Source organism: Panthera tigris, chromosome A1, assembly GCF_018350195.1.
Source record: "Panthera tigris isolate Pti1 chromosome A1, P.tigris_Pti1_mat1.1, whole genome shotgun sequence".
Taxonomy (NCBI): Eukaryota; Metazoa; Chordata; class Mammalia; order Carnivora; family Felidae; genus Panthera; species Panthera tigris.
Genome location: NC_056660.1, coordinates 122,094,119 through 122,111,267, shown reverse-complemented (window position 1 = coordinate 122,111,267; position 17,149 = coordinate 122,094,119). Strand labels below are relative to the sequence as shown.

At 39.7% G+C, this 17,149-nt stretch overlaps 1 protein-coding gene across 2 annotated transcripts in view; it reads right to left on the bottom strand.

Moving 5' to 3' along the window:
* The window catches only part of STK32A (serine/threonine kinase 32A), a 133,824-nt gene that overhangs the window by 16,022 nt on the left and 100,653 nt on the right, over positions 1 to 17,149 (bottom strand). For both annotated transcript variants that reach the window (XM_042986632.1, XM_042986640.1), the window contains exons 8-11: positions 10,255 to 10,352; positions 5,139 to 5,255; positions 2,303 to 2,428; positions 714 to 842 (exon numbers count right to left, since the gene is read on the bottom strand). In XM_042986632.1, the coding sequence (XP_042842566.1) occupies positions 714 to 842; positions 2,303 to 2,428; positions 5,139 to 5,255; positions 10,255 to 10,352 (470 nt within the window). The remainder of the gene's footprint in view (positions 1 to 713; positions 843 to 2,302; positions 2,429 to 5,138; positions 5,256 to 10,254; positions 10,353 to 17,149) is intronic.

The window sequence follows — 17,149 nt, the reverse complement described above, 5'->3', positions numbered from 1 at the left end:
TTAGCTGAGTGGTGGGTAGGCAGGGGGAAGAATGGATGGGTATATGGATAGATGGATGACCATTAGATGCAAAAGGAATGTTTACTACTTCACCATCATTATAATACACAGAACCACATGTGAGTCTCAAATTCTCCTGAGTCCCTGCAAGTGACTGCATTGAAATCTGAGCTCCAACTAACAGAGAATAATATAGTCACAAAACAATTTTAACACAGCCTGAAATCCAGCCATAGCATCCATAAGAATTCAATTTTTTCTGTGAATAGACACTCTTGACTTCTGCTTGGCCGGATATAATGAAATTTTGCTTGTGGCTAAGAACAGGCACCACCTCTAAGGTTGGAGGGGGGCCCCAAACAGCCACGTGTGTACTTTAGAACCAGCTCCTTGCCTGTAATTTTAGGAGGAGTCATCTCATTGAGGCTTGGCCAATTGGAAATTGTAAAATTTGAAATGAGAGTTTGAAGAGGTCAGTAACCAAATACAGTTAATGACAGAGCTAGAGAATCTGCAGTGAAACATTGCTGCTTGGCTTGGGTCCCCACAGCTGCCCCTGCATGCCATTTCAGAAGGCCCAAGGCTCAGTGACTCTGTGCATTCACAAAGCAGAAACGGGGTGTGTTGAGGGGACCTCCCACCAGAAGCTCTCCCACAAACCATGGCCATCAGGAAGAGTCCCATGACTCTGAGTCTGGTGGGGACCTGCTTACCTGAGAGGATTCACATTTCCTCATCTCCTTCTCCTTCTTTGCCAGGCGTTTCTTTTTCTTGTGAAGAGGTTTGGACTCCAAAATCATTTCTTCAAGTTCAAAGGTGGGGTCGCAATTCAGCCTGCCTTTCTGCAAGAAAGACAAGTTGGCTCACTCCTTTGATTCCGTATCATTCTACAAATACACCAGGACAAATGGCAAGAATAACACCTAGTTTTGATGGAGCCGTCCAAGAATAAGGAGCTGTGATTCCTCCTTGGTTTCAGATAATTTATTGCCAGCATTGTTTTTCATACTCTTTTTTGATTTTCTATTTTGTATATTTTCTAAACTCCCCATGAGCCCTCAGTGAGTGAGAAAGGAGATCAAATAATAGTTATCTTCCTAAAGTTTGAGCTTGTAAATTAGGTTTCTCAAAGTGTGTTCTAATGATCACATAGATCAGAATCACCTGAGTTGTTTGCTCAACTTCTCATTTCCCCAGCCAGACCTCCAGAGTCAGCGTTTCTGAACATGAGGCTGAGGAAAGTACATTTTTAACAACCTCCCCAGGTGATTCAGATTGACAATAAAGTCAGAGAATCATATGTAGAACCCCTCCTGAGGCAGCATCAATGGCTAATTGCTGTGGTGTGGCGTGTAGGAGGAAGAACGGAAGCAATAGGAGATGGGTCTAGATCTCCATGGTGTCACACGTCCATCACCCAAGGTACACCTGCCCCTACCAGATTCTGCAACGTGGCCAAGTGAGATCTAGACCTACTCTCTTGTTCCATGAGGTAGCAACTCCTTGCCCCAGAACTCCACCACACTGCCCACTCGTGTCACCCCCCCTTGCACCTTCACCCGACCCACCCATCCATGCCTCTATTTGCACATGAAAGATCACACCTTCACAAGCCCACAGCTTGCACCTCCCTTGGGCTGAACAGAAAACTCTGAACCGTCTCAACTGTCCCCTTTAGGAGTTCATTATCCTGCTGATCTACCTGATACTGAATGTGTAGAATTAGACTAGAAGAGGGAAGCTAGAGGCCTCATGTGGGCCCTGTGGCCGAAGCTTCTGGACTCCAGCTTTACCAGCAGTCTGCAGAAGGCCACAGATGTCCCTCAGGCAGGTAGTCATCCAGTGGGAATTATTTCCCTTTGGCTATTAGTGCTTACAAGTATGGCTCTGTGGCAGAGAACCACCTAAGGAAGAGGGGTGAATGGTAAAAATAAATCCAACATTTTCAATGCTGTGACTCACAGAACTCCATGGACACAAATTTCTATATCTTTGAAATCAGAGAAAACACTGTTTCCTCAACGAGAAAATTCCTGGGAATGACTATTTGGAGGACTAGAGCTTCCTTCCAGTAGAAGCATGCCACAAAAAATGGTTAAGAGCTGGGACTCCAGACACAGATAGACCTGGGTTAGAACCCCACTTGGCCACTTGCTAGCCACGTGAACTTTGGTGGCCCATTTACCATCTTCTCATCTGTAAGACAGGAGTGGGGCTGTCTTCGGACACCGGTGAGGTTATCTAATGAGACTCTGTGTGTAACTGAATGAGAGTTGTGATTGGTTGGTTAGGATTGACTCACATTAGGAATAAAACCTGGAATAAGCCTCTTCTGCAAAACTGCATCCCAGTTCATGTCATTCATATATGGGAAGTTCTGAACGTCGGACAAGTGAGAGAATCGTTGGTCTGGATTCAGCTCAAGTAGCTGCCAACGGAATACAAATATCAAGATCATCATGAAAGTCAAAGTGCGGCAAAAAAATCATACAAATTCCTTCTAAAAAAGGTTTCAGGTGTAGAACTGAAGGAAACAAGGCAGCGTCCTCCTTCCTCCACCCTATAAACAAATAGTATAGGTAATACATATATAAATAATGCGATAATGCATGAATAGAATAAGCTATAAGTTGGTTTTTGCAGTGTGGTGAGTGAAAATAGACTGTCCTACTGAGTCAATCATACCTTTGATTCCTGACTCCCCTACTTTATTTATTTATTTAAAAAATTTTTTTTACATTTATTTATTTTTGAGAAACAGAGACAAAGCATGAGCGGGGGAGGGGCAGAGAGAGAGGGAGACACAGAATCTGAATCAGGCTCCAAGCTGTCAGCACAGAGCCCGACGTGGGGCTCGAACCCACAAACCGTGAGATCATGACCTAAGCCCAAGTCAGGAGCTCAACCGACTGAGCCACCCAGGTGCCCCTGACTCCCCTACTTTATTAACTATGGTCAAGTTTGTCCTCTCAATCTTCATTTAGTATATATCGAAGGGGATAATTGTCTATTTCATAAGGCTGTAGCTAGGATTAAATGAGCCATGTACACAAAGTACCTAAGAGAAGGTCTGTTCTTATTAGGTGGTGAATGCTCATGCATTTCTATAAATGAAATTCATTTCCTACTAAAAGTTTTAGCTGTTCATATTGCTAATTCATCATCAAATAATTAATAATTATTAATAATTAGTAGCAATTATTCTTGCTATTAATATTATAGCAACTGTTAATATTAATAATTAATAAAAATATACTGGGTGTGACAAAGATGCAACCAAGGTTACTGTTTACAGTTTGGGGTTTACTAACAGGGATTAAAGATTTTCCCCTCACATAACCACTTAGAGCCAGTATCACATCAGTCCTGTGGCCCAAATGGGAAATGTCAGTTCTCCTTGAGAACATTCCTGGAGACTATAGCTGTGGATCATCAGGGTGTAATTGTGGGGTGAGGAGGGCTCTCTTGGAACTGAGGAAAATCTGATTATGGAAAATGCCCCCACTATTCTTGACATTATCAATATCCCTATTCCAAAACAGGGAAGTTGACCCCAAAGACAAGAAGTACAAGTATGAATCTTCGGCCCTCAAAGCTCTTGTCCTTAATTGGCCATGACTTGTGTAATTTTCCCTCTTTGAAGAAAACCAAGCACATCCTCTGGGGCTCCTCATTCTTTGTTCCATATAATCATTCAATACATACGACTTAGCTGCTGCTACAATTGCTACTAATCTTTTCCGTGAACATGGAAAATCTGACGGACACTACGGACCTCATTTATTCAAGTACCAGATTTTCCCACCTGTCAGACTCTGTGCTAGATGCCGAGGATAACATGGTGAAGAAGCCTGACATGCTGCCTCCTCATGTGGCTTAGAGGACAATAATAATTAACCCAAGAATCACACACATGCAATGCATAGTTTCAAATTAAAAACAATGATATGAAGGAAAGACATTGCTATGTGAGCTTATAACAGAGGAAAGCTGCTTGAGGAAGTGATATTTAAGCTGAAGTCTAAAGCTGTGCTTCTCAAACTGTATAGAAGGGCCAATTATTTCTGTTTGTTTTAATTTCCAATCCAGTGAGATCCATACATGGTCTTACTGTGCACGGCTAATATGCAGAGTTACACCATGCACAACTTGTGACTTGTGTTACACCCTGTTCAACGAGATGAGTCCACTGACCATGTACTCAGAGGCATCAGCAGTATCAAACTGATACAACAATCTCTAAAGGCTTCTCTCAATTTCTGGACTTCCTGTGGACCAGTAGGAAGCAATGCATGAGCTTGAACCAGTCAATGAATCCCAGTGAGTAGCACTGATTTTTATAAAGGAGGGAGCTGGTAGTGCTGGGGATGGGAGCACTGTTCCAGGAAGAGGGACTAGCAAATGCAAAGGTCTGGTGGTGAGAAATTGACAGATGCTGGTGAGGAGGGGGAGGAAAAGGAGAAGAGAAAAAGAAGGCTGAAGCAGTTTATGTGTAGTCAAAAGGGGAATAAAAGTCCAAAGTAAGGCTTGAGTGGCTTAAAGGCTTTAGAACCTTTATACCATACCAACGATTCTGATCTTTTTTCTGAGAACAATGAGAAGACAATTAATTTTGCTTTGAACAGATCATTATGTGGCAGGGAGGAGAATAGACTGCAGTGTGCAAAAGTGTACAGGACAAACCAGTTATAAGGCAGGACGTGATGGCAGTAGGACTGGGGGGATAGCAGTAGAGATAAAGAGAAGTGACAGATTCAAGAGATATTTACGAAATCAGATTACAGAACTTAGCGATGAATTGGAAATGGGGGAGATGAGATGGATCATTTCTCGTTTCTGGCTTCCATAACTGGATGGATGCAGAGGCCAGTCAGCGAGAAAGGGAACATCACACAAAGTCCAGGAGACAGAGGTCAGGGACTTCATCTTGGACATAGTTGAATTTGAGATGGCTGAGCAAGAGGACACCCGTGTTGCCTTCATGAAACCATGTGTTTGAAAGCTGTTCGGTGCAAAGCCCACTCTAGAAATGTACATTGTCATGACCGCCTCCAGTATTGCAGACTAACTTCTTCCCTCCAACCAGAAAGCATGCTTCTTTTTACCACTTCCTTTTGTCATGCTGTCCTCCTTCTTACCTTCTTAAGTAGTGACACCATTTCCTGTGACCAGGCAGAAGGGTAAGTCACAATAGCCGTCTCAAACATGTGCGCAATTTCCTTGCTGGACGCACTGGAGCGAATATGGTATGGTCTCTTGGGGGAGAGAAGCAGTAAGAGTCTTCATTTTTATAGGGAAAGAAAAAATGTTGCTTTGCAAATGTTTCTGAGCTAGATTTTCAAGGACTAAAATCTCAGTATCATTTTCTAATCCCTTCCAGCTGATTGTTGTTTTCATATGCAAATGTGATCTGTCGCCAGCTCTCTTAAAAAAAAAAAAAAAGACACCAGAAATCTACAGTTTCTTGTGAAGTCTCAGAATTTTTAAAAGTAGCTAAGTCCATTGGGCCAAATGAAACATTTCTGTACGCGAAATCCACCTCTGAGATACCAATTTGGGACTGTTTTGTAAGGTAACTTATACAAGTATTTACATAAAACATGGGACAAGTGTTCAGTAAATGGAACTTTAAAAAAATGTCCCTTACATGTTGATTATAAGGAGATCCAGCATTTTACTCTGCATCTCCTTGCACTTGTTTGAATCAATAATAAGTTCAAGATAGAATGTTACCCACAGAGCTTCATCCTCCGTCCATAATGCTATAAGTTGCTAGTTCCATGGAGAGGGGTAGGGAATTTTATGACAAGGCAAAGTACTTTCACTTCTGAGAGAACCAAGTTCTTCTATAGATTTAACTTGGGGGAAAAGAAATCAAAACAGTGGCTTTGTCATATTTTTCACAGCTGTCCACTAGAGGGCAGTCATTACCTATATTAATTTCTCTATTTCATAAAATAGATTTGTGGGATTTTATCTTTTATGCGAACTGTGAGCTATTGAGGGCCAGAGATTATCCCATACTCATATGTGTGTGCATTGGACCTAACAGGTGCTCATTACATGTTTGTTGAATGGACAAAATTGCCATATTAGATTAACCAACAATGGGACAGTTAATATGGGCATGTATATTTATCAAGTGCCTGGCCCTTTCAAGATACTTAATAAGTGATTGTGGGCCTATGAAACAAATTGGAAGAAATAGAAGTTTATTTTTTTCCTGTTATGAACCAGTATTTAAAGGTAATGTAATGGGGAGGGGGTGCCTAGGTGACTCAGTCAGTTGAGCATCCGACCCTTGATTTCGGCTTAGGTCATGATCCCAGGGTTGCAGGAGCGAGCCCCACATTGGGATCCGCACAGAGCCATGGAGCCTGCTTAAGAAAGATTCTGTCTCTCTTTCCCCCTGCCTGCCCCTCCCCTTGCTCGTGTGCTCTTTCTTTCTCTCAAAAAAAAAAAAAGTAACATAATTATAGATGGCTAACAGACACATGAAAAGATACTCCATATCACTCATGATCAGGGAAACACAAATCAAAACTGCAATGAGATATACCTTCACACCAGTTAAAATGGCCAAAATTAACAACACAGGAAACAACAGGTGTTGGCAAGGATGCAGAGAAAGGGGAACCCTCTTACACTTTTGCTGGGAGTGGAAACTGGGGCAGCCACTCTGGAAAACAGTATGGAGGTTCCTCAAAAAGTTAAAAATAGAACTACCCTATGACTCAGCAATAGCACTATTAGGTATTTACCCAAAAGATACAAAAATACTAATTGGGAGGGATACATGCCCCCACATATTTATAGCAGCATTATCAACAATAGCCAAATTATGGAAACAGCCCAAATGTCCACAGACTATGAATGGCTAAAGAAGTAGTATACACACACACACACACAGGAATATTACTCAGCCATCAAAAAGAATGAAATCATGCCATTTGCAAAGATTTGGATGGAGCTAGAGAGTATCATGCTAAGTGAAATAAGTCAGAGAAAGACAAATACCATATGATTTCATTCATGTGGAATTTAAGAAACAAAACAAAGGAAGATAGTGGGTAAAAAAAGAATGGCAACCCCAGCAACAAACTCTCAACTACAGAGAACAAATTGGTGGTTACTGGAGGACAGGTGGGTGGGGAGATGGGTTAAATACGTGATGGATATTAAGGAGTGCACTCGTGATGAGCACTGGGTGTTGTATACAAGTGGTGATTCACTAAATTCTATACCCGAAGCTAATATTATGCTGTATGTTAACTAACTGGAATTTAAATAAAAACTTGGCAGAAAAAAAAAGGTAATGTAATTCAGTGTTTGAGCTTTGAAGGCAAAAAGGAATTGAGTGCTAAATTAAGGCACTCGATTGGAGTTTCAATTCCTTCCTCTGTAAGATGAAGCTCCTTTATCTGTAAAATAAACCTCCACGTGAGATTGTTGGAAAAACTGAATCACATAACATGGGTAAAATTCTCCACAAAGCAGCTAACACATATCACACACAATGCAGGAGAGAGATTTTCATCACTCTTGAACATGGGGTAACAAGGGTGGATACCAATGTCAATAGAGAACAGCAAGGTGAGTCATGGATAGAGGTGATGTGAAGAAAGGCTTAACTCTGCACATGGTATATCAACGTCAAGTTACTTGGGGAACCACAGACTGCTAGGAGTTGACCTCTAAAAAGGAGACTGGCCAGACTTTATTTCTTTTATCCAAGGTCTAAACATACACAGTCGTATGTATTTTCTTCCCACAAGACTGAATAAAGGACTATAGGTAATTCATTTGTCTTGGTAACAATATAGTGGAAATAACCCATGTAACTCAATCTCAGAAAAGAAATGCTAGGTACCTGGTCACCATACTCAATGCTTACTGGCTGTTTGCTAGCCAAGGGCAATGTGGGTCACTACGTGTGACTCATTCCATGTACACCATTAAGAGCTGGGACACGTTCGGCACACTTCAGCTTCCAAGATTCTATGCATGCGCACATACATCTTTTCTTTTTTCTAATTTTCTTCATTTCTGCTTCTAAACTTACTGTTTCTCAGACAGCTAGAAACATAACATGATTTGATAAATGAATACATTAACTGATGAACGCCACAGGCAACTAACTGGTTTAAGTGGGCTTTTTTTCCATTTACTTTAGAAGGCCATGTGACTGAAGCTAGTATTAAAAAACATCCTCATGGTCTGTCCACTTATTAAAAATAGTCAATCATCATCTTTACCTAAAAAATAACTTATTTTTCTAGTTCAAAAATTTAAAATACATGTTAATTCATCAGCTACCAGAATTGTATATTTATTCATTTTCCAAATATTTATTGAATGCTCATGATGTTCCAGCACCTCTGTTGGGCACTGGGGATTCAATGAAGAATAAGACACATTATTGCTACATTGGTGAAGCCTATAGTCTATTTACAAAACCTGTAAATATTTATATCGACTGAACACCCCTAAATCAATGGAACATATACTATAAAGTAATACAGTATGCAATGACAGGATATATGAAATAATTCTTTGGCAGCATATAAAAGCAAGAATATGAAGAATGCATAAGGTGGCAAAGGTAAAACATTAGATGAGAGAAAATGAGGTGTGATTATAGTCATATTTCAGGAGTACAAAAGCAATAGAGTTAGTTGCAGCTAAGGATGTACAATTAGTGTAAAACTATGTGTGTACCCATCAGAACCTAACAAGGATAACACAAAGGCAGAAAAGGCAGACCAAGCAGGTTAATAGTTAAGAGACCCACCCATTCACCAAGACTGCAATGAAGTTCAGAAACCACGGAGATGTCAAGCATATCTTTGAGACATGTATCTTTCTGTAAGTGAGAATTTGTAAATGTAGACGAAATCATTGTTTAGCACCCTTCCTCTGTGGCTTAGTTGTGTTGATAGTTGCAATTAAATGTGATTAGCTGCATTTTGAAACATAATTACCTGTAGCCTACATGGCGATTCTTTCTGCGAATGTGGCAAGATTGATACGTAGTGGCTTATTCCCCCATTCATTCAATACATACCTGTTATGTATCTATCTAAAGTTAAATACTGGGAATAATACTAAACTGTATAAGGTACATGTTTCACCTTTCATGAATTTGTAATCTAATAATATAGGAGAGATAAAAACATAAAAAATGATAGGCCTTGAAAAACTCACCAGAGCAATACTTGACAGAGTGGATTTAAATTCAATAATCTAACAGTAACTTTCCTTCAACTTTCCAAAACAAAAGAAAGGAAGAAAGGAAGAAAGGAAGAAAGGAAGAAAGGAAGAAAGGAAGAAAGAAAGAAAGAAAGAGAGAAAAGAAAGAAAAAAGAAAAGAAAAGAAAAGAAAAGGAAAGAAAAGTGAATCTGACAGTGTTAATACAGCACATCATAGGGAAGTACCACAGAGGTAATATGATATGGGAGGGAGGGAAAAAATATTCTCTTGGTAAAATTCTCTTTAGGCATTTTCTTAGTTTAAGGAAAGTCTTCTTTAAAAGGAAACTACTCTCGGGGCGCCTGGGTGGCTCAGTCGGTTAAGTGGCCGACTTCGGCTCAGGTCATGATCTCGTGGTCCGTGAGTTCCAGCCCCGCGTCGGGCTCTGTGCTGACAGCTCAGAGCCTGGAGCCTGTTTCAGATTCTGTGTGTCTCCCTCTCTCTGACCCTCCCCCGTTCATGCTCTGTCTCTCTCTGTCTCAAAAATAAATAAACGTTAAAAAAATTTTTAAAAAAATTTAAAAATAAAAGGAAACTACTCTCATTTTCCACTGAACTCAGAACCCAGGGGCCTGATGACAGAGAGGAACCAACAAGACAGGGCATGAATTGTGTTGTGTTAATAATTCACACTTGCCTTAGGGAAGCATGTCTATGTTAGAGTCCTGTACTGTCACCACCAAATGATTTTCTTTAAACAAACAAATATATTTACACAAGCTATTTAGTGAGGTGCACTGATTTTCCCTCTCTGGCAGTTTATAATATCCATATTATTTCATTTTATCTGCGTTTAATACTAACTCACATGCTTGGCTCCATACATGGGAGAGTGAATGTGCAGAAGTCCCAAGCATCACATGGCATAATGCTTTCACCCTGCAAACAAACTGCTTGAGTTTAGCAAAAAAAAAAAAAAAAAAAAAAAAAAAAAATCCATTCTTCCATTTTAAAAAGGAAACTTGACAGAAGAGGTACCAAAGAAAACTGTGATTCTCCCATACCCGGCCTCTGAGGAGCTCATATGCCGTCACTCCCAGGGACCACCAGTCAACAGCAAAGGCATAGCCCGTTTCTCTTCTGGAGTTGAACATCTCAGGTGCTGAAAACACAGAGAAGTCAGGTCAGTTTTATTCCCTGATCCATTAACGGATCCCTTTTCCCAACATGTTCCTCCTAAGGCACATTACAGGGTAAATAAAGGAATAAACACTGTTTGGATGTTTATCATCCACTGCTAGATTGCTCACAGCAGGCAAAAATGTCTAATTTCCTAGTCTCAGTAGACTAATTCATCAACCCACATACGGGCAAGCACAGACCTTGATGGGAAAATTCTGCTCTCGTTTATATCATATACCTATTAAAAATTGGATCCCATAAGGCCTCAAATGTTCAGATGATGCTAAAATTCAAACGGCCAAGAAGATGGTATTTGTTGTCTTGATTTGGAAGGTTGGTACTAAAGGACCTTTATTTGTATTACTTCTGCAAACGCGCTTAGAATTTGGTGCACCATACGTCGGATTACCTCTGCATCTCAGAGTGGTTACAAGACACAAGGACGGCATTTACAGCCTGCTATTACAGGTGATGAGGGAGCGGGAGAGAGGGGGCCGACATTCTGGACAATGTAAGGTTTTTCATTAGGTGTGAAACTCACACTTAGTAACATGGTTGTTTGAAAGGACTCTTTCAACAACATAGCAAAGCTACAGTCAATTTTGGCCCCCACTGGTGACCCCCTAGTTATGCATTCTCCCATCCAAGTACTAACCAGGCCCGACCCTGCTTAGCTTCCGAGATCAGACGAGATCGGGCGCATTCAGGGTGGTATGGCCGTAGACTAGTTAGTTATGCATTCTCTAAGCGCTTTGACACACTGTGGACCTTCTCCATACTCTTCCAGGAACACACCTAACTCGTGAGGGATGAGGCACAAAGCAAGAGTGGCTTGCTCACCGCCACATTTCTAGTGTCATATTGAACCTGGCATGCAGAGTCACTCAACAAAACGTGTTGAAAAAATAATGATCAGTCAAGTAAACAAGCAATGGTGGCAATTATTAGCTCTGGAGCCATGCTTTCTGGGTTCAAAACCTGCCTTTACCACTTGTTCTGACCTTGAACGAGTCAGCTGCCTGAACTTGAGAAATCCTCATCAGCAAGGTCAGAATAATAAGCAGGAGATCTTTCTAGAGGTGAGAGATTAAATGAGATGCCAAAATCTCAGTTCAGTGCCTGGCACCTAGAAAGTGCTCCAAACATCAGTGCCCATTCTGGAGAGGCAAACGTTCATAGGAATGGGGATTTTACTTGTCAAAAGCTATACACAGCTGACTCGAGCCTCTGGTAGTAAGGTGTTGCCTCTGGAAAAAGGAAACTGGTGTGACATGGGGCCTGCACCAGGGCTGACCTACCCAGGTACTCAAGTCCCAAGCCAAATCCTGTGGACAGAATGTTGACATCACGAGGCCCAGGACTGACCCTAATGGGAAGAGCCTGTGGTAGCAGAACTAGGCAGACCTCATTCCCTCGTAAATTCATCTCCCACGCGTGAATGCATCCTTCCTGCAAGTCCTAGGTCTCCATGCAGTTCAGGAGACAATGACCCTGACCCCACAGTCCGCCCCCCACCCCCGCCCCTGGATGGAATGGGCTTCATTTCCCCTTTCCCTTATCAGTACCTAATAGTTGTCATGTCAGATACTCCCCTGGGTGACAAGCCACAGGCATCTCAGAGAAATAGCAGAGAACTCTGAGGGATAAATAGGCCATTTTGCTAAGAGAATTCCTAACATCTGGGTGTTTTCAACTTGGGAGTGTTATGAACAACGCTGCCATGAACATTCCTATACGTGTAAGACTCCTTAAAGTCCACACATCTGTAGGGTACATTCCTGCAGGGGGAGATGCTGGGGATAGGACGCGCATCTTCACATATTTAACCCGGTGGTAGTACCAATTAACACCGTGACCAGCAGTGTATGAGAGGGTTTTTGTTTTGTTTTGTTTTGGTTTGGTTTTTTTTTGCTCAGCGTCCTTACCCACACTTGGTGTTAGCTGACTTTTTGAATTCTGCTAGTCTACTAAGTGTGTACTGATCTTTCATTGTGGTTTAAATTGGCAACCTCCTGACTACTAACAAGCCTGAACACATTTTAATGTGTCTGTTTGCTATCTGGATTTCCATTATTTGGTTTTCAGGTTTTAGAACACCTAGATATTAGATTCTCGGTCAAGAAATAAGAAGCAAGGGCCCAAAACCTAATCCATACATGTAATGCAATAGAAATAATGAGTGAAACTTAAAAAGGTAGTCTAAATTTCATCTACCAAAAAAAAATCTGTGAATAATAAAGGTTTTCTGAAAACAAAGACATAGACCTGCATCTCATGTATTCAATAGTATTATAAAGCTACAATTAAGATTTGAAAACCACATAATGTAGACAGTAGTATATAAGGATATTTAGTTCATGATGAACATACTATAAATCAATATGAAACGGTCTTATTTGATATGTTGTCTCAAAACAATTATTTAATGTAATGATCTAACAAAAACCAAAGTTTTTATATATTTTTTATATATTTTTATATATATTTTTTTAAAATATAAAAAAGTTTTTATATATTTTTATATATTTATAAATATATAAATATAAAGTGAATATAAGTGAATAAGTGAAAATATAACAATAATAAAAATATTAGGTAATCATATCCAAAATCTGGAGGTAAGAAGGTCCCACTAAGAATAGCATCAAAGGTAAAAACTATAAAAAAGACCAATGGTATGATGATATTAGAAAATAGTTCTTTATATGAAAAATGTCATAAGAATAATAGTAAATGGAAAATTAGGATATCATATTTATAACACATAGGATACCCTGTAATATTCTGAGCATATAAGGGGCTAGAATTTTTATATAATTAATAAAATATTATTTTATATAATTAATAAGAAATATCAGGATAGGATAAACATATTAACACCCTAATAGAAAATGAGCAAAGAGCATGCACAGACAATTTATAGAATAAGTCAGAGAAGTGTAGTATCAGTATCATAATGAGGGATCATTTTAAATCATCTTTTCAGGAAGATTAAAGATATTCATTGTTCAGCCCTGCTGAAAATGCAGGGAAGTGAATATCCTCAGACACTTCCAGAATGAATGAACAGAAATCAGTGTAAATTTTCAGGAGGAAACACATTAACACATAAATAAATATCCAGTGACCAGGAATTCTTTGAGTGGTAATTTATCATAAAGATAAACAAACTACAGGACCTATTTCTGCTAATAGGAGTTTTATTACAAATTTACTTGTATTTTTTAAATTTAAATTTTAGTTAGCATACAGTGCAATATTGGTTTTAGGTTTACATTCAACACCAAGTGCTTATCACAACAAGTGTCTTCATTAATGCCCATCCACCATCTAGCCCCTCCCTCACCCACCTCCCTCCATTAATCCTCAGTTTGTTCTGTATCTTTAAGAGTCACTTCTGGTTTGTTTCCCTCTCTCTCCTCCTGCCTCCATTCCCGTATGTTCATCTGTTTTGTTTCTTAAATTCCACATATTAGTGAAATAATATGTGTTTGTCTTTTTCTGACTGACTCATTTCACTTAGCATAATACCCTCTAGCTCCATCCACATCATTGCAAATTGCAAGATTTCATTCTTTTTGATGGCTAGTAATATTCCATTGTATATGTATACCACATCTTCTTTATCCATCTAACAGTCGATGGACATCTGGCCTGTCTCAAATAGCTTGGGCTCTCTCCATAGTTTGGCTATTATTGATAATGTTGACAATGTACCCTTTTGAATCTGTAGTTTTGTATCCTTTGGGTAAACACCTAATAGTGCAATTGCTGAATCATAGGGTAGTTCTATTTTTAACTTTTTTGAGGAACCTCCATAATGTTTTCCAGAGTGGCTGCACCAGTTTGCATTCCCACCAACAGTACAAGAGGGTTCCCCTTTCTTTACATCCTTGCCGACACCTATTGTCTCTTGTGTTGTTAATTTTAGCCATTCTGACAGGTGTGAGGTGGTATCTCATTGTGGTTTTAATTTGTATTTCCTTGATAATGATTGGTGTTGAGCATTTTTTCATGTGTCTGTTAGCCATCTGGATGCCTTCTTTGGAAAAGTGTCTATTCATGTCTTCTGCCCATTTCTTAACTGGGTTGTTTGTGTTTTGGGTGTTGAGTTTGAGAAATTCTTTATAGATTTTGGATACTAACCCCTTATCAGATGAATGAAACTGGACCACTTCCTTACACCATACACCAAATCATGAAAATAAATTCAAGTGGATGAAAGACCTACATGTGAGACAGGAAACCACCAAAATCCTAGAGAAGAACACAGACAGCAACCTCTTTGACCTCGGCTGGAGCAACTTACTAGGCATGTTGCTGAAGGCAAGGGAAACAAAAGCAAACATGAACTACTGTGACTTTATCAAGATAAAAAACTTCTGCACAGTGAAGGAACAAATCAACAAAACTATGGAATGAGAGAAGATATTTACAAACGACATATCTGATAAAGGGTCAGTATTCATATTTCAAAATAAAAAACAACCCAACATTCAATAACGAGGAATTGGTTAAATTTGATGCAGCCCTCTAATTCTGGAGCACATGATCATTAAAAATGATAGTTATATATACACGGGCATGGGAGAATAAGCAGTATCATTCGTGAAGACCAGGTTCTGGAGTTGGAGAGAAACAAGTTGCATTTCTGGCTGAGGCAGGTTTATAGAATGGAGGCAGAGAGGTTGCATAGCATAGTAGAGTTGAGACTCTGAGCCTTACAGTTGTATCCCTAACTCCACCTTGAGAAAGTGCTTAATTTCTCAGCTTGCATGTTTCAAGTGGAAACAACCGGAGTATTGACCTCATGGAAGTTTTAGTTTAAACAATGTAATACACGCACTTGGAACAGTGCTTGGTACATAGGAAGACCTCAGTTAATGTCAGATATTGTATCTTAATCATCCTCACCATCATTATCACCATCAGTGCCATGGCTCAAGATTTGTTAGACGTAGGTTTAACTTCATTAACTTTGTTACTTCCTGTGTGATACATTCTTGTCACTTTCTCTCCTGGCCTGATTTTTTTTTTTTTAATCTGTGGAATCAGAATAATAGTAAGCCTATTTCACAGGGTTGCTTTGAGAATGTAATGGTACAATAAATGTTAAAACCTTAGCAAAGTGCTTGGGCCATCATAAATGCTCATTTTGTCTATTGCTATCACATTATAAAGTGAACATTTAGGGTACAAAAATTCAGTATGATCCAACTTTTAATAAAGAAAAACGTGTGTGTGTGTGTGTGTGTGTGTGTGTGTGTGTGTGTGTGTATACACACAGATAAAAAGGTCTGGAAGGAAAGCATAAATATCTACAAGTAGATGGATTAATTTAACTGCCTTTTGCTTATCAGCATTTTACACGTTTGCCATAGTGAATTTGCTTTGTTTTTAATTGGAAAGAGAAGAATGTTTTAATTGGGTAAGCTGTAAGTGATCTGGGTTATATTCACACAGAGGTAGGAGTGAGGGTGAGTAAGGAGGGAAGGGAACAAGAAGCTAAAAGATTCTGAAGGGAAGGTAGTTCAGAACTGTCCGACTGTTCATCCTCGCCTTTCCAGAGCCAGGAAACTGCTGTATACAGTAATATGCCCAGCATCTCTTCTTAGTAGATGTCACATATTCCTATAATCGCCAGTATTTCATTCTAGTTTTCTTTCTTTCTCCTTAGAATATTTTTTCTTTCTATAACTGCTAATTAGTACTATAAACGGGTACAATTTACCCCCCTTTGTGCTCCCACAGGAGCACTATAAAATGAGTACTCGTGTCTGTTACATAGATATTACCAAATTATTTGGAACATAGTTTTCAAAAAGAAAAAGCAGACTTCTACCTATGACACCTCTTAGAAGGACTCTTACCCCAAAATCAAAGGAAGGACAACCTTTGGATAAAGAGTTAAGGGATGACAGATCCTCATTTTTTAAAAATGTTTTATTCTTTTTTTTTATTGTTTATTTTATTTTTGAGAGAGAGAGAGAGACAAAGCATGAATGGGGGAGGGCAGAGAGAGAGGGAGACACAGAATCTGAAGCAGGCTTCAGGCTCTGAGCTGTCAGCACAGAACCCGATTCAGGGTTCAAACTCAAGAACCCTGAGATCAGGGATATCTGACTTCAGCTGAAGTTGGACACTTAACCGACTGAGCCACCCAAGCATCCCTAAATGTTTTATTTATTCTTGAGACAGAGAGAGATAGAGCATGAGCAGGGAAGAGGCAGAGAAAGAGAGGGGCACAGAATCCCAAGCAGGCTCCAGGCTCTGAGCTGTCAGCACAGAGCCCGCTGTGGGGCTTGAACTCACAAGGTGTGAGATCATGACCTGAGCTGAAGTCAGATGCTTAACTGACTGAGCCACCCAGGCGCCCCAACAGATTCTCATTTTTAATGATACAGGAAACACTTCTACGAGTCTGGCTTCCCTAAATTGACTTACAACCTTTTAAGGACCACAATTTCTAAAAATAATTTCTCCCTTTATCTCTCTCTCTCTCAGGGAGAAGCTCGACTTTCTAAAGTCAGACAGAGCTTACTTTAAGTGTAGGCTTTTTTTTTTTTTTTTAATGATTAGCCATGTGATATTGGGCAAATTACTTAGCTTCTTATTTCCTCATTGTAAAATGGTGATAATTATAGTCTGCCTCATAGAGTCATCAAGAAAAAATAAATGAGTAAATGAATGTTAAACGTTTAGCACATTGTCTGGCCCATAGAAAGCTTTCAATAAATATTAGTAATTGTTAATTATAAGGGTGAAGGTGGAGAGGCG